Here is a 26615-nt window from a genome sequence, read left to right as displayed (position 1 = left end):
TGGCTCTCAACGATGCTGACTTCTGGCTTTTCTGCTGTTGCATTTCATTACGTTCCCCTACATATTTACAACTGTTTATTTGCACTGGAAAGCACGCAGTTGAGAACTGCAGAAAATATAAGTTTTGGAATAAATACACGCATGTCAGACGCCATCTGTTTTCAAAGTGGAATCCTTCTTCATCTCAAATGATGAAATAATAACAAATGTGCTGCTCTGGACGATCTGTTCATTAACTTATTTTTAGTCTATTACTTTTCATAAGAGAACAAATTCTGATTTTCAGAGAGGTTTATTACTGATCCCATTTGACAGATAACAGTAAATAGCGAGATGACTACAAAGACCCAGATCTGCCACACACTTCTCAGTTCAGTTGTAGCAAAACTATTTTGTCATTTGTGAATTGTTTTAGAGCCTAATATCTCATATTGCTTAAACAAAAGAGACAATAGGGATAACAGAAAGAAACAAAAACTTATTAATTTTTATTTTGGAACATCCCCCCACCACCTAAGACTGGCTCACTGTTATTCACCAGCACCAATAAGAAAAGCCTATGGGATATGCAAGACCTGAATCATACTAGAGCTTGAGTTTTCATCCTTGCCTAACCAGGGATGAACACCTAATGTATGACTTTGTTAATTTTTGTGATGCTCCCTACAGTTTCTCCTGTCTGATAAACAAATAGCAGATAAATTTGCAGTGGGCAGTTCTGGATTTTCCTTATTACAAGAGGAGGAAACGTCATTTCCATATGCAGATGAACCATAATCAGTTTCTACCACCGCCTCTGTTGTAATTACATCCCTTTATGCAATCAGTGACATATTTACTTTGGAAGAGAAATGGTAGAAAACACCTAGCAGCATTTTTGACCATCAGCTACATCATACAAAGTGCAAATTCAAACTGCCAAAAACAGATGAAGCATGATAAAGTATGGCCACCTTTGTGACAAAAGCTGATCACATTCCCATGTGTAAGCATAAAGGAAGGAGACAGAAAAATAAAGATGAGGGACTCAGGGCAGTTATCTACTGATGAATGACCACACCTGACACAAGAGAGTCATTTCCAGCTCAGGAGCAATCTCCACCAGATTCCTTTCATACTGAAATGCAGAATACTCTCCATTGGAATCAGCCCCACTGTCAGCAGCGGGCTGAGGAAAACTCTTCTTGCCTCTCAAAGCACCTTAAAAACGCTTTCTGTTTTAATTCTCTACAACTTGGAGTAAAAAAGCAACATAAAACCACGCTCCAGATCTGTTAGGCAGATGAATACACTCAGCTTGGCACTAAAAATAGTTAAAAAGCTACAGGAAGAGGGTCGTGCAAAAAGGATAAAAAAAAAAAATCAGCCTTGGAGAGCTGGAGGACAGAATGATGGACTGCACAAAAGAGAACTGGTGAAGGACTGAAGAAATCATAGAAGTGAGAAGAGCAGCACTTGACTTTACTCTTTCCTCCCCAAGAAGTGCTCCTGGAGGGATGGATCCCAGCCAGGCTCAAACTGAGCACTGGTGTCAGCTGAGAAACAGGGCGCAAGTGGCAGTGTGTAAATGACCAGCCAGGATGGAATGGGATAAAGCTGAAACAATTAAAAATAAAAACTGGGTGCAAAGGAAAAAACGTTTTAAAAAAATCTGACAGTCAAGAATTTTCTGAACGTAACTGGAATGAAGCCTCGACTCCTGCGAGCATGGCTGAGAAGTTGGGAGGGAAAGTGACAGCTGCCATTTATCTTGTTGGAGAAGAGCAAGAGAAAAATGGTGCAGGCATAATGAATGGGTTGTGTCGGGGCAAAAATAACTGACTCTAGACATGAATGCTTGGGGATTATTCATACCTAAAAAAAGGAACGTGAATGTGGAAAGACACTTGAACGAGAAAGGCGATTTTTTCCTGTTCCCATTTATATTTAAATTCCAAATTTCCTTTTATATTCCAAATACATCAGCTTAACCCGATGGCAACATTTTTCTTTCGGCTAATTAGTAGCCATTAGTAGCCAGTTATTCAACGTTTATCCAAAAAAAGCCAAGGCAGGCATCTATTTCAGTATTTGACTCTCACAGGAAGGATTTTCAATATCATTTTAAAACCTTAAGAATTGCATTCTGACAAAAAACCGCTGCAAAACTTACCAGCAGTTCACTGAGCTGTTCGTAGTCAAACATTTCATTTTCATACTGTTCTGCAAGCTCTTTACCCAAGGCAATGGCCTCTTCCCACATCTGTTGGAAGAAAACACCCCACAAAACAACAACGAAACCAAATTACACACCATGGTTAAACAACAACCCTGGAATAAAATAAATCCTTATAAAACACAACAAAAGGCATTGAAAACACTGTGCATCAGATGTGTCACATAGCTGTGACAGCATTACCCACATGTCTCTCATGCAAACCAAGTACAGTGACTGTATTCCTTCAGAAATGAAATGATTGTTGCCAGCCAACTAGATACCCAGCAATGTGTAAACATGGCTTGGCCAGAGCCACTCAGAACCCAGGCCTGCTGATAAATGCCGTTAATTGATTATAGTTCATCATCACCTCTCTCCTCCTCCAGTATCTGTAATCTATATTAAACTGGATGGGCATCTTGCAGATAATGCTTTGGACAAATATTACATTTCCCTTGGTTCTTTTCTTCTCTTCTTCTTCAACCATGAAATTCAGCAGCTGTCTCAACTGACCCAAAGTAATTTAACAATATCCTTCGGCTCTTCAGAACCCAATAATCTTAACGAGTAGAGCACCAAACATGCTTTTAAGTGTGTATTTTTCATTTTTTCCTACTTTAAATGTAAAGAACCACTCAAACCCAGAAAAATGCTTAAATTAGCACACCAGGAGACGTAGCATCAAACCCGATGATTTGTTTCTGCTGCAGAGATTTGGCTGGCCATGCTGACCTCACTTTATTAAGAAAATAAGAGTTGGAACGAGTTATAAATCAATTTGTCTCATATTACCCTTCGTCTTAATCTCCTGTCCACGCCATCTAATTCTCCTCATGTTCCTTGCCCCAGTGAAATACAGAGATGGCTGCAACTCTACAGGGCAGCAGGATGGAAGAGGACTGAACAAAAGGGCAGAACATATAGTTCCCTTGTTCCAACAGAGACACCAGCCCTACAGGGAGAAGACTTTCAATCAGAGCATCCAACCTCCCAGTGATCCATCATTCTTCATTTTTTTTCCCAGGAAGTGGCAATTAGGAGACCAGGCAGGCTGAATATTCAGCAAGTCTTCCACTACACCAATGCCACAGAAGCAGGACTTGGAGCAGGAGCCACCAGCTTGCTCTTCCTCCCTGCTCACCCACAGAAAAGCCAATTCTCAGAAGGAGGGCTCCCATCCTACAAACCCAAGGCTGGACTGAAAAGCTGCCCGAGCAGATTAATGGAGGGAAGGGTTGGAAAGAAGCAATCTGGAGAGGTGCTGTCGATGTTAGAGGAGAATCATAGAACCACAGAAACACTGAGGTTGGAAAAGACCTCCAACATCATCCAATCCAACCATCCACCTATCAACAATAGTTCTCACTAAACCAATATCCAAAGGAGAGCATCAAAAGGATGCTGTAGGTGCTAGCAGGAAAAATAATTATGGAAGATGGCAGGCTCTCAAAGTAAGGGAGAAATATAGGCCAGAAACATCACAAGCAGTCGCTGGTATATCTGAGCAAAGGAAAAGGAGCTTTTGAATCCTGGAGCAAAAGAATCCCCTGCTCCTAGGAGGGAACAGGATCCTTGGGCAAGTAGGGTCTGAGTGGTGATTGACTTCTGGCAATTCACACAATATTTAATCCCTTCTGTGATTTTTCTCATTTCTACAACAAGTTCCACTGTATTATTTATCTAAGAGAGAGGGCTGGAATGAGCATGAGTTACTAATGCTTGTCAAGTGCCTTGAAGATCAAAACCACATTGGAACACTAATTACAATCACCATAATGAGGCACCCATGTCTGCAAGGAATCAGAAGGCAGTTTTTACGCCCTTGCAACACAGCTTTCGCAAATGGAAGGCTCGCAGTGTTTAATCTAATCTAGAATGATGATACAGAGTGTATTTTTATCTCTAGACAAGAATTAACATGGGCTAAATAGTAAAGGCGTGTTTACAGACATGAAGCATGTTCTCACGTACTAAGCTGTCTTAATTTTGGCTCAGAGGAGCAACACACTACCAATTTATAGAAACTAAACTAACATTTGGCTGCTCAATAAGTCAGCAAGTGAAACCTTTCAAAACCATTTAACCTTTCTTCATTTTGACTGCTGTCATCTTCTTAACTTCAGTCATCCAGAACTACTTCTGCACATTTTCATTTCACAGAAAATGGTGTTACTGTTATTCTCCTTGCCTCGGCTCTCTGCATGCCCCACACTTAACCAGTCACTCACCAAAGCTGAAGCACTGCTACCATATTTTCCATCTTGAAAATACACATATAGATGACCTCAGGCTAACAGCTTTGTAGCTGAACAAGATTTGATACAAATGGAAATCGAAATAGTTTTAGACTTGCATCAATGCTGTAAACAACCTCGTTCAGTTCTTCTTTTGAATGCTGACCAAGCTCCACATATCCAAAGCCCACCTGGCACATGGACACTGACAGTGCATGCCATTCAGTGCAAATTAATTGCATCTGGCCTATTTATTTCCCTTCCCTGTCAATCAAGACCATAATTTCTCCAGAGCAGGGGCTGTGCTTCTATGGCCCTTACCAGGACGCACCTCCTCCAGCCCAACCAAACCCTTCTGAGTTAGGGAATACGAAGATTAGAAATGAACTTTATAAATGCTTCTGGTCAGAGGCTGAAGAACGAATTCTCAGATTAAATATATAGACTTAGTTTAACTTTAATATACAAGCAGTAAACCACACAATACTAGCATCCTTCCATTTTAATAACCATTTCCTAATGCATAAATGAAGATGAATAGGAAAAAAAACAGGTATTACATCATTTGTTTCTGACTTCAATTACTGGAATTACTCTAAACATTCTTCAGAAGTTACTTCACTAGTTACAATACTCATGTTCTGTCACATTATTTCTAATGCAACACTTCCAAGTACAGCAAAGAAGCAAAACGATTCCCTCTCTATTCCACAGCAGATGCACGATAAAACTGCCCAACTCTGAGAAAAGACTGCTTCAGTTTGTGCCAGCATCTGGCACCTCTCCAGGCAAGGAATCTGCCTGCGAGAACAGGACTCACTTTTTGTTGCTCCCGTCTCTTAAAAACCCCACTCTGCTCCAGCATCTCTATTCTGAAATCCAACTGTCCGGCTCAATCCTCCAAAGGAATGGCAAGGAGTTGTGTTGTAAGACTCAATTTATAAAATGTCAACTGCCCCGAACTCCAGAGGTCCACGAGTCAATTAAACACTTGGCTTTTCTCTCCACTGTTTGTGCAGCTGGACTACAACACCTGCAATGCTGCTGAAAATAAAACTAAATCCAGCAATTCTTTCTACGTTGTAGCAGGAGTTGGAACTGTATATTTAAAATACCCTGTGAAATAGTCTGAAAATGTTCTGCTTGGTATGGAGGAGATTTATTCAGGTGAGGATTGCATGGCTGTGGCAAAGGATTCTGATAGATGAAATCTATACTCTTGAAGGTCAATAACTCCCCATCTGCTGCCTGACAGATTTCCTGCTTTGGAAGTTTTCCCAGGTTTGCCCAGGACACGGCAGGTCTTCTGGAGGAATGAGCCGTACTGGGAGCTGCTACACAGGATTTGTACAATATACAACTCATTAACACAAGAAACAATTTATCTGCAGAGTGTACCAGAGAGAGAGGTTTGCGAGAGTGGGAGGAAAATGGTTTTTATACTAAAGGAATAAGAAAAATGTGTACAGCCTAAACTAAGATGTAGGCAGGAGCTGCAAATTTTTATGCGAAGGACTTTGAGAATTCAGGAGATCTTAGGGAAAAAGAAGCAATTTAATTTACTTCTGAAGCCCAGATTGCTTGTTGCAAAGGGAGAACTACAGCATTCAATTTAGTTTTTGAGGATCTTCAACAGCAGCAAAGGAGAATCTTAGGATATTTCTTAGCTCATGCTGAGTTAACGGTCAGCAGAAACGAAACATTCTTGGAGAAGCATATTATCATGCAATATTGTGAGGCATGAGGGACATTCCCAGCACTGGTTATATTTCAGATAGCATTAATTAAGGATCAGAAAGCTTAAAATTTTAAATATAGTATTAAAACAATATTTCTCTATTGCCAGCAAAGCATTCAAGAGGTGTAAGATACCCCATTTACTGGGGCATTTCAAGTATTCGTGCCTCCAGTAAAACAGTAAAAGCTTTTTCCTGTGGGCTTCAGAGATGGGAGGGATGAAGGAGATGAAACAGGTGAGGAGCGTGCATTTACCTGTTTTTTTCCTGGACAGGACCAATGCAATTTTACAAAGGAGCAGCAGAAAACATTTACTCATTTATAGACTGTGGATTCCACCAGCAAACTCTGAACACGTTGTGGTTTGTACATCTTACTGCCAGGGTAGGAACGCTGTGGCTTCCTGTCTGGCTATGGAGACCACAAAATCCTGCTTCAAGATGATAACTTTGTCAATGACACCAGAGAATTTCTTGGCTTCAGAAGCACATCAGCATTGACTAACACCAATTGCTCCACAAATTTCAGCTTGTTCCTTCTTCCTTTTATTTTTGCCTCTACTTTCCCTTCTCACTGTGATACGCTCCAGCAATTTTCAGTAAAGTCCCTGGATTAAGGGCTTTGTTGAAAATTACCAGACTTCAACAAAACACAGAAAGAGCAAACACTTGAAGTGCAGTTCAGAGGACATGCTAGACTGCTGGGATAAGAGCAAAGACGAAACTTCTAAGGGCAAAGGCCCAGAGAGATGGAGATAAGACTGGAAAGTACAACATACACCACAGTAAAGGCAGAAAAATCCAGGAGAGAGGAAAATATACACGTGCCCAAGACTTGGAAGTAGCAACTTTTCATTCTGGAAAGGAGGGACTTGAAGAGTAATGAAAAGCACTACTGATGAGGAATCAGAGCCACAGTGTCAAAGAACAGAAATTGTACCTGGAAATCCTAATTTCCTAACAAGGATACTTGTGGTGAACACTATTATTCTGTTCACAGACAAGTGACATTCAGCACATGCTCATACGTGGTCCTGTTAAATTACAAACTTCTCAGGCACTTCTGGTCTAGAAGTGGTGTATTTCTCTGCATAGTAAATACATAAAATTACACCTTCCTCTACATACACCTCAACCTGCAAGCTAATACTTAAGGAGTAAGCTTCACGGTTGTTCTACACTTGAAAAGTGCCTCGAGCTTTCCTCTGGGGAAATTACCCTGATTAAGAGAACGGGATCGTGATTGTCGAGAGGCTGAACTACAACAGCCTTTACCAAGAAATGCCAGCATTTTAAAACCCAGTGTTACCTTCTGAGAGATCCTGCTGTGCTACATGCCTCTAACCATGGGTACATCTCAAGGCAGCCTGGCAGGCTGGGGCAGAAGAGGAATGCACTCACAACAGCTTTAAAACAAAACTACCAAGCTTCTCTAAGAGCCTGAAAGTAGCTCTAGAGTTGTCTAGAGTAAAAGGGCCATTGGTGGACACCTCTTGTTAACTTTATGGGAGAAGAAAGCAAAGTAACAGGATCAACACAGAGCAAACTGCCAGGCAGAGGCAGAAATTGTTAGCTTATCAGTACATGATTCTAAAAACACACATAAATACTGTTCCAGATGTGCTACTGATCACAGAATTACACAGTTAAAGTAGCTGCTAAATTTGCAAACTGCGTAGTTAAATGCAAGAAGTTAATTTATCCTAATGTCAGAACACCCCGGCTGAGAGCATTACCTTAATTCTACTGCAGAAATCAGCCATTTGAAACTTCTTGTTAGATTTCCATATTCTCTTTATATATTGATTTTTTTTTCCTTTCTGCTGAATGATACAAAACCTTATCACTGACTCAGGGGACCAGAAAACAAGTGAGCAAAGATCCGCAGACGGGCAAGAGTGTTTTGAAAATGAATTCTCTGCTCACCAAAATAAATTAAGCAGGAATCCCAGTTATGCAAAGAAATATGAGCAAGTGGTCACAGTGGTCCCTTCAATGTTATACTTCACCAATAAATTTTAAAGTAATGAAGATTCAGCTGCATAACTGTGAGGAAATGGAGTCAACATAGAATTTTCAGCGCTACTTCTTTTCATTTCTGGTTGCAAAACTAGAAAAAAATTAAGAGTGGTTATTCCATTTGATAAAGATCTCTTTCCACAGTGTGCTGTGGAAATCAGTGCTGCTCTGCTCATTGTATGTGCATGAGCTGTGAGCCTGCTGCTATCACAATATAGCATTTCTAAATATTGCATTAAGATAAGAAGTAAAATTTGACCTTTGAAGCAAAGTTTCTTTTAAAACACTGATCTGACTCTGCTAAAAGCCTACTTGAATAACATGAGCTTGTAGGAGAATTCTCTAATTCTCCCAGTAAATAACATTTCTGTTTGAACTACATTTAAGCAACAAACATTGCTTTTAAATAAATAACACTCTAGGCACATGGAAAATAAAGATGAGGTGATTGGTGGCAACCAAGGTGGCTGACAAACTTGGTGGCCTTTTATGAAGGGGGCCTACAGGAAAGTTGGGGAGGGATTTTTTTTTTTTACAAGGGCATGTAGTAACAGGACAAGGGGAAATGGTTTTAAACTGGAAGAGGGTGGATTGAGACTAGATAATAGAAATAAAGTCTTTACTGTGAGGGTGGTGAGACCAGAACAGGCTGCCCTCTCCCTGGAAGCATTCAAAGCCAGGCTGGATGGAGCTGTAAGCAACCTGGTCTAGTGGAAGAAGTCCCTGCCTATAGCAGGGGGTTGAAACTGGACAGTGTTAAAGGTCTCTCCCAACCCAAACCATTCTATGATTCTATGAACACTCTACTGGTGTTAAACCACTACAGGAAAGAACAAGATGATGTTTCTGGAACATCCCGATGAAGAGAATTTTACCTCTCCATTGACACCCTCCAGGCACACCGTTTCCAGGCCCTGATATGTCCCTGCATCTCTCCCTGCCTCCCATACCAAAACCATCATCTCTGTGGACAGGTAACGCCAACACCCATCCCTTCCCACCTCACAACATCAAATGCAAATTCCTTTCAGAAAAGCAGGAGCAACAACATCTCTGTCTCTCCATCAACCTCTTACAGTACAGACCACACGTCCACTCTGACACTTGTGTTTTTGTCTGCACATAAGATAAAACGAGTAACTGAAGGATCGCATTAGTTGTTGCAATTGCTGGAAAAACCAAGTCCTGTAAGTTACACACATCACTTCCTTTTCATGTTCTCCGTGGCACCATATGAACATACATTTACCTTTAACAGAGCAGTTATAAATGTACCATTGATTTTTTCACTACTTTTTTTTTGTTTTTAGTATTATTATCTTCCAAGTGCTGGCAGGGTGTTCACATAAAGCACTCCATATAAAGACTTACACGTTTAAAACTCCCCGAAGGTCAGTTGATGCAAACAATGTTTACTATTCAACTTGTAAGTAAGTTAGAGAAAAGCAAAGAAACATGTTTGGACTTTTTTTTCCCCTCTTTTTACCTTGCCCTTGTCAAAGTAATGGATAATTTCTTGATACAGCTGATCTTTCAGCTGTCCTTGAGTAGCAGCCTGGTATCCATCCCGCTGGGTAAGATGCGCTGCACACGCTTCTTCTGACCACTAAATCATGCAGAAAGAAAAAGTGAAAAATGAAGGCAAATTTACGAAATGTGTCAGTAAATTTAGGCTAAATAAAATACACATTCTTGATTCAAAGAAGTGGTATCACAGCTTGCAAATATTTTAATGTGGTTGTGTAACTTGATTCCCTGGGCACAAGGACCATTTATTTCCATGCTGTATCTATAATTGGAGGCTAATTACATATATCAGCTGGAAGGAAGCTTCTTAGGAGGCTTCTTCTCCTCAGTGAGTTTGATGAGCCTGACCTTGGCCTGCTGATGGTGCAACCTGCTGGATGCATAATGAACATTAGCAGGTTTATGTTGAGAGATGCCCCGGAGCCTAGATACATCAGCACAAATGGAAATGACTGGAGGCACAGAAATTAAAAAGCTAAAATGAATTGAGAACGTTTGGAGGTGTGGAAAAGTGCAATCAGCTTCATACAGCCCACGTGCAAACAGTTGTTTGTCTGACCAATGCCTAACAGATAAACAAGGCAAAGATATTAAATGGGTCTTCCCTTAGTCCCAAGAAAACCATCTAATTCCCAATAGCTTTCTCTCGCACCTCCATATTCTGGTGCCCAGTAAAGGAAAGACACAACTGAAACCTCTGGGCTCCAGTATTCGTATCGCTTCTACATCTCCCTCCCCTCCTCCCACCAACTTGCCCTAGGACCCATCTGCAGATGAGACAGTACTGGAGCCTTCTCCCCAGACAGGATACTAACACTATATCCTACCTCTCCAACGCTATCTATTTTCATGAGGCTAGCAGGAAATTAATACCTAAGAGACTCACAAAACTCCATCAAATCAAATCACACATCTCCATTAAATCAAATGAAACTTCATAGATTGAAAAAGAGACAGGGACAGGTGCTCCAATATGGCTTGTTGCCTTAAGAAATGAAGTTAAAAAAAAATAAAATTAAAGAACTGTTCACTTTCATCTCTGAAAAATCAAAGTCACTATAGAAGGAGGACTGGCCACAAAAATAAAATAACTTTTGGAATAGAAGAAATCTGTACAGAGATCATCAACTCGTAGATTTCTTCACAGAACTGCTGCCATATCATCTGGTTTTACCTCCTACGTCTGTTTTTAAATTTCACCCAATTATTTTTTAATTTGGCCAACATGTTTATATTTGGCTAAACAGTGCTCGTGTTTCGTTACAGCAGCATCTTGCAGAAACACATTCTGTCACTGTTTGGAGATGAGAGGAGCTGAACATTGCACCCCAGCCCTGGCAGCACACTGCAGTGGCTACAGACTGCCCGCTGTAGGTATGTCAGACAGCAGCTCTGAACTTTTATAATCTGTTCCTTAGCCAACCACAGGAGGCTCTTTCATATCATTTCCCTCCCCTGAAGACAGTCATTCGATGCAAATCAAATGGATCCCTTTTTGACAAGCCAACCACAGAGCACTTGACATTTCTTGCTGACAGAACCTTCCTTCATTTCTCCTATAGTTTGTGGCTCTCTTACAGCCTTCCCGTTTTTACATTCTTCCTAAAAAATCACAATGGAGCTCTCCAAGCTCCAAAGTACAGCTTTGTGCTGCAAACCCATATTTATGGAAGAGATAAACTTCAGTGAGTCTCCAATGCAATGGCATTTTTTTCAGTTGACTAAGAGCCACCATCTTTTGTTTGTGGGGTTGAAAACTAAAACTATTTTATGCCATAAAGTCTCTTTTTCAAAGTTTGTATCATCAGCTCACAGTAACCTGGAGAAAATGATGAGAAAACGGCATACTTGCAAACCTACAGGTGAAATTCTTCAAAGCTCTCAGTCTTGACCTACGACTGATCCCATTAAAATCAATCTGATGTAACATATGAGAATGATGAGTGTCACTGAAAATCCTGTCCTCGAGGTTTGAAAGAATAGCTCAACTGCTTGAAATTACACACAGCATGATACAGCTGTAACTCAAGTAGCACGGAGCTCCTCCACCCACTAACTTGTACCACGATGTCACAGGAGACAGATCAATGCTCTTCTGCAGTACAGTATTTCCAACCTATGAAGTATATTCATAAACAAACACCTGCTTAACCATGAAAGCCTACAATAAAGATTACCCTTATATCTGCCATTTTCTATTGGTTCACGTCATAATAAAATAAGACTGGATATTTCTTTCAAGTAAATTAAAAGAGTATATTAAGGTAACTCATCCAGCCTCTGAAGATTTTCTGTAAGAAAAAATGAAATTGGCTAAGCTCTCATTTATAGTCACATAAAGCATATTGACCAATGAGGTAAAGATATAAAGGGTAAAAGTGTGAATGACTGTTTTGGCACCACTCATTTCATTACTTTTCCAGGAAATGCAGCACGTGGGAAAGGCAATGTTGTACCTTCTCTATGAGGCTCACTCTTACAATGCCTGATAAGCAAATATCACACAAGTTGGCAGTTGTGTTGTACGTCTCCAGTAGGAACATGAGACATTTTATTGCACAGACTCAGTCAGTTACACGCTCCAACTTCTACCCACAGGTGAGAACCTACACCTGTCTGCGTGAACGAAGATGCCAAAGCTTTCCCCCAGCTCCTCACCCCTCTGAGATGCATCTCAGCCCATAATATTTCATTATTAAAGAAGTAACTGCATCCAGTAGGCTGTGTCCAACAACTGTCCCTGCTTTTAATAACGCATAAAGCTATTGCTTCTGTGCTTTTACTCTCCAGACAAATTTTACTCATTCTCTCTGAGTAACAATGCTCTACTTATTTTAAAACATAGTAAATATATTTCAAAGTGTCTCAATTTAAACTGCACAAGTATGCCCTCATCATACTTAGTCTTCTCATAGTTTGGATGCAGTTTACTCAGTTTTGAGGCACAAGTAATTCCTCATACATCCTTTAGAAGTGCTTGATTTAACGCCCTCCACTTCTCAACTTCTCCAGACATTTTACACCACCAGTTTTCCTGAGATTGCTCAGATTAAATCAAAGATTGCTAAGAACAATTCACAGCATGGAACAAGATACACTTCCCTACAAAAGGGGTTACTATTAGCATAGTTTCTGTAATAATACCTAAGGCTTACAAAACACTCACTGTTGGCATAAGAAACAAATGCCTCCACACACTGCATAATTTTGATATTTAAAGGAAATTCATATTACAGCTTTTACAGTTTTTAATGTGTGGTCTTTACTTGACTGTGCTTCCATTCATATCTATACACTTACACATATTTATACACTAAGGGCAGAGAGTTTGCTTCCTGCACGTTGAGGAATTCATTACACGTGCAAAACATTAAACTGAAATAAGAAACAGCACACAGATGTTAATCACTGTAAGGGCTGGTTGCAGGAGTGACAGAAACACACTACTGCTGGTTAGTGCTAGAGTGATTTCCAAGCCTTGCAATGTCAGTGCTTACCTTGAGAAGTTTGGCATGCAGGAGCAACGTGTAGGCAGCTTCTGTATAGTTATCACATTCTTTGTGCAGGTCACACAGTTTGTACAGGTACCTGAAAGTAATAAAAGCATTCCTTCTTCAAAAAGGTTGGCTATCAAATGTTACAAATTAATTCAAAATAACTTGCTCTGGAGACTACAACAGTTCATCTCTGTCTTTAAACATCTCAGTACACCTGGGGTGACTTCTCAGTGCCCATATTTCTGTGTTCAGAACCACTCAGGACCACCTGCATTTCCACTGAGCTTTTCTCCCAATGACTTGTGAAAAGCAATGAATTCCATACACAGGACATTGCTCTAGTTGCTCTGTTACAGAAACAAACAAGTCTGATTCCTCAACTTCTGTATCATCAAACCTCTGAAAGGGTTTATCTTCCTTTGTTTGTCAGCTTTATAAAAAGAATTTAAAAGAATTTAAAACTATTTATGTGTCTTTGATAGGAGTTTGTTAACAGAATTATGAGAGAATTTGAGCGGCAGATGCACAGTGAGAGCTTATCTTTACATCTCTGCCAAGGAGGGCAACTTGCTGCTCACGACAGACTGGTGCCTTTAGGTACATGTCCAGCTCCCAATCCTGCCTTTTGTTAGATATTATTCATTTCTGCACTTTATTAAAGCAATAATTAAAACCATTTAAACAATAGGAAGTGAGTTTACTAGAGAAAAGTCTTCCGAATAGATAACAAGCATCTGAGAATGAATTCATGAATAATACTTAGCTACCTAAAATAGCAGTCAAAGAGAAGCTTCATCACTGCAGCACAACAGTCTAGCCAATTTTAAGCCAAAGTACAAATAGAGGACTAGGAACCCTGAGGTTTACAAAAAGCACAACAACGTATTACCATTTTCACTTTGTGTGAGAGAATAGATTTTGAAGGATTCCTAAAAGCTTTAAAGTAAGTATCAGTCATCATTATTATTTAATAGCCCATTTTACCCCAAGTCACATACTTTCTGCCTTACTAGGAAGGAAAATTGTTTCTTCAGTCAGTTTTCTTTTGACTCAGTTATGTTCCTCATGTGATAACATTCATGCCTGCTGACGTGCCCATCATAATAAAACTGAAGAAGTTGGAGGAGGGATACAAAAAACAATCCCATGTATTTAACTACAAACGCTCACTGCTCTCAGTGAGGACAAGCTTCTGAATGTCCTTATGGTCCACAGAAGGGATGCTTTTCCATTGCATCTTTCCTTTCATTCCCAACTGACTGCTTAATAAGATTTTAATTTTCTCCAATTTTGCCACACTCAGTCAAGCAGATTTTTGTCACCAATCATGTTTACAAACCTTATGTACATTTCTTCTCTCTCAATTTCCTTGTAGAAATTCTGAAAAGAAATAAAATAATAAAAAAAAAAAAATTGTTAAAGTCTTTGATTTCACAGTAAGAAATGCACAAGGAACATGTTATGAATTAAAAATTCATTACTGGATGGCATCAACCTCAAAACTGCAAAACAAAATCTGCCTCTAGTGATAGAACCCAAGTTATTTAACTTACAAAATCCAGCACTGTGATGTTTTGTGATGTAGCACATTAGGGCTTCTATCTTACTGCAAAGGTTAAGAATTTGCAAGAGTATTACCAGTAGATATTTGCTTCTGGCATTTGCAAGCCACGCATCATTTTCCATTTCAGTTGAAACTTTGTAATGTACAAAACCCTAATTTTTAAGAAACAGTTGTTCTACAGATTTAAAATTCTAAACCTTAGCTGAGCAATACATCACCTGCCCCTGGATTCTAATAGTTTCCTTTGAAATAAAATGTTAGATTAGTGTTATTTATCTGGTTTCATTCTCATCATTCCCTTCAGAAATGTCTGAGTGCCTCTGGTCTTGAGATAAACTAGTTAACACAAAAAATATTGTAAATACAGGATATGATAAATTGGGCAAGATATTAAAGGCTTTTCTGAATCTAATTTAAAGTTTGCCTTCAAAAGGTAAAAAAAAAAAAATCTAAGAAAACAAATTACAAAGAAATTTATATCCTCTACTGAACTGCTGTGTGTTTCAGTGCTAAATTAAACCAGTGTGAGCAGGCAGTAGAACATTTATGAGCCAAACAACAGCACATGCATAAGCCCAATACAAACTCATCCCCTTCGAGGAGATCCAAAATGTGTGATGGAATCTACACTGCCGAGTTGCAAAGGACCAGTTTTTCAGTGCACATACAATTTCACATGAGCCAACTCTCTAGTTTTGGGTTGAACTCAAAAGATGAATTGAACCAAATGGAATGACACTCCCCAGAAAATTCTCCTCTCCTATTCTGTTTATTATTCTGTGTTGTCAGAATGAGCTTCCAGCACCATCCCTCCTGCAGCCTGCCCGCTCCTTTGGCTGCACACATACTTTGCCAGGGCTGGCAGAGGTAGGAACAAGCAGCCAAGGGAAAGAGAGGGCTTTTATTTTGCTTTAACATCAGCATTGGCTTAAATGCATATCAAAACCTCTGACTTAAGCTATAGTCGATACAGGCAAACCTAATCCTGTGAAAGCCTGTGTATTATTAAAGGCCCAATTAAGAACTCTTTTGAGACCTCAAGTGGGAATTACGCTGAGCGCTGGCCCTGGGTCAGATTTTGCAAAGGCATAAATTTCACTTCAGGTGCATGGAGAATGATGAAAAGACTGTATTGGCCCTGGAGGGCAAACGGGACTTTCAAACCAACCTCAGGTTTTAAATCATACCTACTGAAAACTAAGTGAAGTTCTGCCCCGTGACGCTTTCATCCATTTTCTGCAGACTTGGGTGGCAGGGCTGTGTGTGGGGAACTCAACGTGATTTAACTTGACAGCAGTACATCACCCACAGGATCTACCACCTGCAACCACCTGAAGAATTTTGATGGCAAAAATCACCATCAGGAGACAGAGAAAACAAAACCAAACCCTGCCTGTGCCATCAGCTCTCCTGTGGCTGCTATGGCAAGAATTACTGGGAAGAGCCTCAAGAGCGTTACAATGAAAGGAAAGATGAATCCATTCACCTTCCTTAGGAAATTTCCCTAGCTTTATACATTGCTGTCATGCTTCAGAGCACGTAGAGCGTGTGATTTTTATTTTCTATCTTGCCTGGTGCTAACTGCAGGTTTCTGTAACTCCAGTTCTGATCAGGAGGACACGGTGCCTTTCTGCAGCAACCCAAGGGCACTCACTGCATCAACAGCCGGTGACATCTCTCCGAGTTTCCCCTCCTTCCCCATTTACTAAACATTCTGATGCTTTTTGATGTGCACAGCGAGGAAAAACAAACTAAAAATAAAATCCCAATCCCTGACTTGATGTCTCTATACTCTCTCATTTCGTTTACAGCTTACACGACACTGCAGCACAAAGGCTGTGCTGCATGAGCTGAGCCCATTTGCAGCACTCCCAAGTGCTAAAGCTACAAACTATTTACTGAGATCTTTCCAGCCCAGCTGAATGAAATCTATCAGCCACAGTGCATTAGGCAATAAGCACTGTCTGCACCCCACACATTGAAATGAAGTATGTGTTGATAACGTTATGCGGATAGTAGCTATGTTTCCCTAATTGCTAGCAGTTTACTACTGAGTCCTAATAAAAAACATCAAATCTAACCAGCAGTATGTTAGAGGTCTCTAAACTTTAACACAGTTTATCTGGATGTGCTGATTCTGTAATAATCTCATCCTCTAATGTTTCCAGCAACAAGCGTGAGGAGCTTACTATGAACCAACTCCTGCTCTTCCAGCTCTGACCCGAACAGACCAAGGTTTGTAATGCAGACCAGACACTGCAGAATTTCTCTAGTGAAGACTAGGAAATTTTGTATCTATGAGGGACAAACCAAGCTGCTTCTGCTCCCCATGAACTAATAACTCTCACTAAGAGCACGGCGAGGCAGGGGAACAGGTTGCCCAAGGAGGCTGTGGATGCCCCATCCCTGCAGGCATTCAAGGCCAGGCTGGATGTGGCTCTGGGCAGCCTGGGCTGCTGGTTGGTGACCCTGCACACAGCAGGGGGTTGGAACTGGATGAGCACTGTGCTCCTTTGCAACCCAGGCCACTCTGTGATTCTATGATTCAATATCGTTCAGAAGTTCCGAATACAGGAGCAGAATACAAACGGGACTGCAAATACATGCATTCAATAGCAAACCACACACAATTCTTTTGTTCTTCTATAGGGTTCTTCTATAAGAGTCATTCATGCACAAACAGTAAATATCAACGAACAACCCCTCAGAGACAAGGTCCTGAATCACTGCTTCTTCAAAGCAGTTCAAGTCATCACCCATGTTTTCACAGGTTTGCTCTCATTAAAAAAAAAAAAGAAAGAGAAAAAAGAACTAAACTTGAATGAAAATCTTCACACGGATTCCACGTTAAACAAAGTATTTTGCCAAGGGTGCACAACCGAAGTCATGGATTCAGGCAGGAGATTCCTGCTTACCAGCACGTTGACAGTGCAGCTCATGCGGTTCTCTTTGTTCTCGTCGTGCATGATGGTCCTGTAGTCCAACAGTCGCTCCATCAGGCGGACAACAAGTTTGACAAAAGTTTCTCCGCTCTTAGCGAGGTATTTGTGCTTCCTGCAGTGCTCCAAGAGGCTAAAAAAAAAAAAGCCAATTACACACGCCTTGTTAAACACGCACAGAAAAAACCTTGACTCAGGTGCAATTTTAAATATTGCGCACCATTAAGAGATTTTAATTATTCCTGGGCTGCAAAGTTCATTGTAGTCTAATTGCCCTCTCTCCTGACTTCGCCATGACATAAATCTCGCCGCTGATCAACACTTACATTTTGTCAAATAACACTTTGTACTGTTCATCTCCTCTGCCTCCTTCCACTTCGTGATCCAGTTTTGTGATGATCTCATTTTCAAACTATAATTAAACAAAGCAAGCGTAAATAATCAGATGGCAAATATTTCACTTTATGACTGCAGTCTCAATGGCTCACAGATTGGTTGGGTATCTCGGTGAGATGTTTTGCCACTATTTTAAAGCTTGATTGACTTTAAGAGTTTGCAGTCTCTGGTATTAGACCATCCATGATGATCTGCTGCCCTACAAGGATTTTTTGTTGAAGAAATCATTGGTCGTGTTGTTAAATGAAGCTTAAATATTTGCATTAGGTAAAACTAAATAAGGAGCTTAATGACAAGGATAAAGGGATGGGAAATAAGGAGGGGAAAAAAAAAAAATGACACAATGTCCCCTGCAACAATGACAGTAGAAACAAAGGCAAAATAAGGGAACTGTGAAAGCTCCAGTAGAGATGACAGACAACACCAAAGGCTGCTCAGGCTGTTGGCTCACTCAGCCAACTGAACTCCCCAGCACTGCTAACATCCCATCTCTTTGTAGCATACAGGTATTGACCTTACTGTGGCATGACTCAATAAACCCATTAATAAGGCGCTGCAGAGCAGGAAGGATCCGTTTCAAACAACTTGAGAGTAAATATTTTGATTGGGGAATTAACACAAACTTAAGCAGGCATTAGAACACATTTTAAACGCAATCTGGGTAATTCATAGTTTTAATGAATACAGAGGGTTTTACTGCTGCTGCTCTTTTGCTAGGGCTCAGATTAGGAATGAATTCTAACCATGAGCAGAGGAAGGATCACTCTAGGTCTGCTGCCATGTGACAAGTCAACCTCGCCATCTAATTCCTATCTCTGCATTAAATAAGCACGGACATCAGCAGTGATTCAACTTATTGCCAAGAAACCTCAGCACAAGAGCCAGGGTGAAAAGAAGATCCTCCTGCAGGTGACTGTGACCCCATTAGTCAGAGCAGGGATGTATTGACAGAGCTGTTGGCTTCAGGTTTTTCATTGTCACTTGATTCAGCAGTACCTGACTATTCAGAGGAGAAGCAAAGGGCCACCTGTGCAAGAACAAAATGTACTAACATTTTGTAAATGTCAAGAGATGTACTTTGCATCTGCAGTTAATATTAACAGTATATCATAAGCAAATGAAAACAGAACAGACTGCCTGGTACGACAGCCTTCCAAGCTAGGGATGCATTACCACATCTCCAGCCATGAGCTTTCCTTCCCTGTGCCACAGGTTCCCAGTACCCTAACAGCATTTCTTGCTCTTTATAAACTGTTCCCATCTCATAGGACACCTGCTCTGTAGTGACAAGAACCCTAGCTCCTCTGCTAAAGCCACTTTCCACTGCCTATCAGAATGGGCTTTCTGTAAGTGAGAACACAGGCTTCTGCTGCACGTCTGAAGGTAAAATTTGACTTTTCTTTCACCAGGGACACCAGCAAGGAGGCAATAAGCACGGCTTCAAGAAGCTGTGCAATGGAAGTCACGTGCTGAAGATTTAGCTAAAATCTATGCTGAAAGATAAAATCAAAACCCACGTACCAAGAGGAGAAATCTCTGTGGAGCATCCTGCCAGCCCAGCAGTCTGCAGAGGGCTGGTAACTGGCACCAGGGAAGGGACCACTGCCCCAAAGTGCCCCAGCTGGCAGTGCAGAGGGAGAGAGCCTGAGCCCTGCTCCTAGCCACAATGTGCCAAGCAGGGTGACAACTGTGGAACCCCAGGGTGCCGCTGCCCCGGCCACTGCACACAGAGCAACCAAAGGGCAGGAGAGACAGCAGGGGATGGGTATTTTCCACAGGGTCAGCCCCAAGGGGAGTTGGAGAAGATGGGCTGTTATCTGCAGCCAGCAGCTAGGTTTGATTTGGTTTTAGAGATGCTGCATTTTTCTTGCCCACAATGCAAAGTTCTGCTGGCGTCTTTATTTCAGCAAGGAGCGTGAGATCACATATCCCTTGCCAACAGACTTGTGTCACGATGAAACTCTGACGACAAGAGAGCATTTTTATACCACCTTAATTTATGTCACTTTGAGGAGGTGTAGCTCCGTCCACTGCCGGCCCTTGTGCCAACATGCCGCATCCTGCGCTCTGCCCACGCAGCCCTTTCTCTGCCAGCAGAGGTTATCATAATGTCTCTGTCAAACATCAAGCACACACTTGCCCTTAGCTCTGCCACAGTGCCTTGGTCCTGAAACAACTGCTGCATGCACACGGCGAGGTAACTGTGAGCAGAACAGGACAAAGCCAGCAGCACAGGGGATGAGGAGCAGCATCTCAGCCCCAGGGCTGGAGGTGCTCACCTGCCCTCCTGCAGGGCCCTGCTCTGCTCAAGGCCCAGCAGCTGGGAACATGGGAACGTGCATTCTCTGGCCAAGCTGAGACTGCGTACAAAATGTGGCTATCGACTATGAAGATGCTCCTGCCTGGTTAATATAAATCCCTTTTAGGCAGAACTGCGCACTGGTATATAGAGCTTGTCTGTTTACATTACACCAAAGAACTGCAAAACACAAGTCACTCTCTGAATGCCTTACCAGGCTCTATAGTAATTTGGGTACTATTACTGTACTGTGAAAACCCACAGGCAGATCAGGGCACTTGTCTCCATTTCAAACCCTCCACAGTTTTCTCATCATCATCTTCACCAACGTTCAGAGTCTCCTATCTTCACAGCCCAGCCCAGAGTTTTCATCCTCTGCATTGGAGTTATTTTTCCATTCCACACGGCAGTCTGCCAGAATTGTCTTAAGAACAGAGAAATAAAAAACTCTGCTGTGAGAAATAAAAAACACTGAACTGTGAGCTCAGTGACTGTGAGCTATCATGATGAGTAACTGCAGAAAACGTCCCGCTCACCTACTGCTCAGTGCAAATTTGGGATACAGGCTAACAACGTGCACAATTCAGCCTAACTGTGAGCTGACAGGAAATCCTACCTAGAGATTGTGTGGTGCATATGGAGATAAAAATCAACTAAGTACCCAAACAACAGATATTCTACCTTAAACAATTTTTACTATTACGCTTGACTGTTTTGGAGATGAGAAACCAAAACGTCTGATGAAATAATGGTGCTCTCTATAAGCCCCAAATCATCCACAAAAACTCACAGGAACGCTGACTGGAACAGATCTCAAAGGTCATTTAGTCCAAACTCCCAGGTGATGCAAAATCATTTCCAACACAGAGCAGGCCAACTGTAACTCAGCCAAGTCCTGAAGATCTCCTTGGATGGCTGATTACACAGCCTCTCTGGGTAACCTGTTCCACTGTTGCACTACTTTATTTGTGAAGGAACGAATAGAAAGTGAAGTGAAATAAGGTTTTTAATACCACGAATCCATAATTCAAAAAATGACAGGAAAATGAGAAAAGGAAGAATAATGCAATCCACCTCCTCTAAGAGGCAACCCCAAGCTGAAACACGTTCCCACAGTAAAAGGATGTGTCAAATAAAACAGTGAGGCAATGCGGCGATGAAACAGAGAAGTCACAAAATTCATGTTCTCTAATGAGACCAGAATGAAATTGACTTTCCATACCAATGTGAAAAATGACACTTGCTGCCAGCAGGAGCCCTGCAGGTGATGCATTTTTTAGGAAGAGATTAGTCATATGAAGAAGAGCAATTACATTTGTCACACAGGACCATGACTATTCTTCTGATATCAATTCTACTCAAATCTCTGTAGGTCTGGGCTTTGTTGGCTGCCTCTTGGGTTGAACCGAGCTGTGGCATTTTGAGGTTTTTAAGGGAATGAACCATTAACAGCATTCCTTGCTCTGTGATCATTCCTCACACCTATCAAGGAGATGATGTGGCTCAGATCACTCAACCCAGATGACTAAGCATTGCTCAACACAGTCCAGATTCCTTCTTCCCTCCACGGTTCATACAGCTATGGTCTTCCACAAAAGGGAAAGAACGGGGCCATGGAATCACATGAGCACATGGCTGTGGGATGCTGCATCGGGCATAAGATGAAAATATCTCCAACTTCCCTTTTCTTTCTTTAAACTTATAAGCATATAAAATAACACAAGGTAGGATTGCAATTATAACAAAGGAATTTACTCTCACGTGAATCACAGAATGGCCTGGGTTGCAAAGGAGCACAGGGCTCATCCAGTTCCAACCCCCTGCTGTGTGCAGGTCACCAACCAGCAGCCCAGGCTGCCCAGAGCCACATCCAGCCTGGCCTTGAATGCCTGCAGGGATGGGGCATCCACAGCCTCCTTGGGCAACCCGAAGCACCATATTTCCCCTGTTCCTGTTACAGCCAGTGACACTTGCTGAGGTTCCTTCTGGAGACCTAGGAGATATCTCTGGCACTAGTGATGAGCTAGATTCATATCTATCTGTTGGCAGCGAAAGCTCGAGGGGTGATGCTAGGAAGATTACAGGAAATTATTATCAACTTATCCTTGCAGCTGATCGAGATCTCAGCTTCCCTTTAGGATGTGTGCATGAACTTTAGCATAGAGTATATCCACTGTTTCATCTGTCTGTTACAATCTCTAACGCTGAGGAAGCAGTGGTTACATATCAATGTAAGCTATCAAGCATCTTCAAGTGTCTGTTCAACTAATCACTTTGGGTTTAGGTTTACCTACAGTGTGGGCAGGCCATAACTGCAGCACTGGCTGTAGATGAGGATGTCTTTCAATCCTCCAAGCTGCTGTACATTTGTTTAGATATGAGATAATAATGAACTTGCTATATAAGATTCAAAGGACAGATAAACACCACTAATGCAGAAATAACACAAAGATCCTGTGAAAACTTTGTTAGAAGGCCACTACAAAGGTTGTGACAATTGCCAGCAGTTTTATCTTCCATATCCTATTTTCCCAGAGCATCCTGGTCAGCAAACAGGTCCAGTGGCCATTTAATATGAAGAGATTTGGGATGTTTCTGGACTCACTGCATCTGTTTTTTCCCTTCCTCTTAAGTGAGGGAAGAATACCAATATCCTGAAAGACCAGAAAATAAATAAAACTTAAACATTTACACTTCAATCACTTCTGTTCTGTGCTCAAATCCATAGCATGGAGGGGGAGGTTAACACAGGGTTCAGAGCAGGTAAAAAGACCTAAAATGGAATTATAGGTTGCAAAACGTGATAGATACTCAAGTAAATCAGCTAACTAAGAGGAATTATATCAGTTTGAAACTCACTGATAACCAACAAGAAATTACAGAGCAAATTAAAATGCTGGTATCGCTGCCTCGATGACACTAGGATTTATTGATAAATGCTGGAAATGAATTAAAAGGGTTTTCCCCTCATTTCTTCCCATCTTCCCTCATTTAATTCTCTTTACAACAGAACATTAGCTCGAGATACTTTAGATGCAGCCATAGTTTTATTTTAGCAATCATCTGTATTATGCATTCATTGATTATGCATTTCTATATGATTTTGCATTATGCATTCATTCATTATGCATTTCTCTATCATTTTTCTATCTTTTTGGCAATGGCTCTATTATGCTAAGTGGCTTTCCAATTTGTATAAAATGGAACAGATGTGTTGTTCTGGTTCTCGGGCTCTTTCCTCAGACCATTACTTTTACACAGCTCCTTATTCTCACAGCATAAGAACACAAGCTGTATCTTGCACGCTTATAACTCTGATGCTAACACCACTGGACACTTTGACAATCCTCCTTAATAATGCTGCTCAGCCTGAAAACCAGACATATGGGACTTGTAACTTCTGCAAGTTCACTACTGCAGAGTGGGGGGGGTTATTTTGGAGGTGAGGGCTGCTCCTTCTTCGTTATTTGATGAGACGTGTCATAACGTTGGAGAATGAAGGCTAGAGAAATGCTTCTGACTTAATCCCTCACCTTATAAATCACTTATCTTCGTCTCTTAAAATAATTACATCTACTAATTTATATGCATCAGAACAGTGAAAAGGAATCATATCGTGATGCAGTGCTAAGTAAGAGATAGGGAGAACCTATCAGTGTCTCCCTTTGCCAAAGACAAGCATCTCCTTCTGCCTCCTGCTTTCTCCACGGCATGCTTTGTACCACATCCTACACTTGCACCTCTCTGTGAACTGGCTGAGCTCAAAATAAGCAGAATTAAATCAGCCACCACGGGTTTATAAAAGGCAAGTTAAAGTTTTGGGTAGGCAAACAAACCGGAACGTTCCTAAGAAATGGAACTAGAGGAAGTGACAGATGGAAGGAACAGGCTGCCAAAGTAAGAGGTTGGGGCTTTTAATGCTTCAAATCCCACATTTCAGTGGAATGACTGTTTCATGACAAACCTCCTCTCCTGCTGTCACCACGGGATCCATCACGCTCACCTGACCAGGCCTTGAGCAATCAAAGCAGCATTCCTTCGTGGCTTCTGCGGCTCTGACATGTTCCCTTTGATCTGAAGGGCTTACCAGTAAAACAAGCAAAGGGGAAATAGCAGAGTGGAGAAGGAGGCATTTTCTACTACGGGGAAGCTTCAGTCTCACACAGACTTTAGTATCAGATTCATGCTTTGAGGTACAGGCTACTTTGAAGCCTATATAACGCTTCAAAGCACCATAAAAGGGATAGGACAAAGATGGGTAACTTCAGCTTTTAATTCAGTCAGCCTTTAATTTAGGGGAATTTATCTTCTGCTTCTTCTCAGGGCTATATACAGTGGAAGAGCAAAATCCCCACTCTGCCTGTTACTGGTTTTACCAATTCATACAGAAATTAAAGCAGCCATGGGGAAAGCTGTCTGTTCAAAACACAAGCCATCACGGCATCACAGAAGTTCTGCAAATTCCTCCCACACACATCATGAGGTTTGCACATCTGCTGGAGAAGTGGAGCCAATTTCAACCCTTGCTGATGTGACTAATAAGGTTAGATAATTGGATTTCTGGCAGATTAGTTTAACAGCAGCCAACCATTCGGTTTTGAACTTCTCTTTAAAAGCAAGACTAGGCAGTAATAGTTGGTAGTTGCACGTACATACCAAAATGCTGTATGTTACATTGGCAGATTCAGTATGGAAACTTGCCTAGGTACTGGTAATATTTCAATTTTATATCTATTTCCATCATTTAGAAAACATCAAACACTACTGTTGATAAACAAGTTATTGTCTGAAAGACAGATGAAACAGTCAGAGTTTGGGAAGCTGAGGGGAATTGCATTTGTTTGGTTCTTTGGATCAGTTCCAGTCATACCTCAACCTCCATATGGCTGCAGCCAACTTGGATTGACACCGGCCTGTGATGCTCACAGTTCCAAACCTTTAGCACTAAGCCTTACCAGGGTCTGTAACGGGATGCTATAGGGAATCCCTTAGCAGGCAGACATGGGGTTTATGTGGCATTTTGAACACATCCTCTGCTGGCTGCACGCAGATGGCTCAGAGATGTCAGATGCTGAACGGGGCTGACAAGTTACACCTGATGAAAATTCTGGAGGACCAAATGGCTTCTCTGCCTCACAGGTAAGGCCAGCTCCCCTCTCCTTGTTTGGAGAAGCAATGAGGAAGTAAACGGTGACCCAGTGACAGTGCACCAGGGATGACTGTCTGCAGAAACTGGACATATGCAAGTCTGTGAGAGCTGAAAGGATGCACCCCTGAGGACTAAGGAAATTGCTGGTGACCTTCGTGCCCCAAACACCCACCTCAGAGCCCCAGCACGAATATAACTACATTATCTGCAGAATTATAAATGGATGGATTGATTATATCATTTGACCTAACGGTTCACTCCAAATGCAATAAAAAAAGGTTTACTACCGCTGTACCTGTCACAGTGTTACGTCCATAAAGAAAGCAGCAGTACTGACACAAGAAATACGTGTTGACTATCTGCAGTCCAGGACATACCCGACTTTAGCACCAGACATTTTTCTTCTCAAAAGGCAAAAACAATTGTGAGAAACATTTAAGATGCTCATTTCTTAAAATCACCTAAATATTCCACACGGAGCTGGTTTTCTCCCATCAAGAAAACACAGGGCCATAAATTTAGCTATAAAGTTACCCTCAGATTATTCATGATCCATATAATTGTACAAATAAAAAACGACAAGTAACAAAGAGAGCGTCTGACAGGAAACAGTTTAAATGGCATCCCAGCGAGCATTTCAATCTTTACAGTACCATCAGAGTCAAACATAAGAAAGAATGATTATGCAGTAATTGGATGGATCCAAAATACAGTTCACAACCTTTCCATACAGCATTCAGCGCAAAACAAATCAAAGTAATAAAGCTGATGCAATTTCCCCATGTTTAAATCTCTTCACGCAGGCATTCATTTATTTTGGCTACAGATTAAGAGCTGGTTATGAATAACAGCTCACTAAAAAAATACAGAAAAAGATAAGACTTCCCATCCAAGAAAGAAAAATGGCAAGAGAAGGGGGGAAAACAAAGCGACGTGTCAAACTGTATTGCAAAGTTTTCAAAGTCATATCCTGAATGATCAGAAATTTCACTGTGTAAAGTAGCTATACTGGTCTATGTTACAAAACTACGTGACTTAACTAGTTTTACACTCAATCT

General features: G+C 41.2%; 1 protein-coding gene across 11 annotated transcripts in view; it reads right to left on the bottom strand.

Annotated features, from left to right (window-relative positions):
• The window catches only part of DOCK1 (dedicator of cytokinesis 1), a gene marked incomplete at both ends in the record, with an annotated part of 271662 nt that overhangs the window by 40802 nt on the left and 204245 nt on the right, over nucleotides 1-26615 (bottom strand). For 8 of the 11 annotated variants that reach the window (XM_079535574.1, XM_079535579.1, XM_079535577.1 and 5 more), the window contains 6 exons: nucleotides 2153-2242; nucleotides 9673-9792; nucleotides 13211-13301; nucleotides 14550-14590; nucleotides 17690-17846; nucleotides 18040-18125. In XM_079535574.1, the coding sequence (XP_079391700.1) occupies nucleotides 2153-2242; nucleotides 9673-9792; nucleotides 13211-13301; nucleotides 14550-14590; nucleotides 17690-17846; nucleotides 18040-18125 (585 nt within the window). The remainder of the gene's footprint in view (nucleotides 1-2152; nucleotides 2243-9672; nucleotides 9793-13210; nucleotides 13302-14549; nucleotides 14591-17689; nucleotides 17847-18039; nucleotides 18126-26615) is intronic. The other 3 variants (XM_079535578.1, XM_079535582.1, XM_079535584.1) reach the window with 2 other exon arrangements.

This window comes from Tetrao urogallus, assembly GCF_951394365.1.
Source record: "Tetrao urogallus genome assembly, chromosome: 5".
NCBI lineage: Eukaryota > Metazoa > Chordata > Aves > Galliformes > Phasianidae > Tetrao > Tetrao urogallus.
This window is presented reverse-complemented; position numbering and strand designations above follow the sequence as displayed.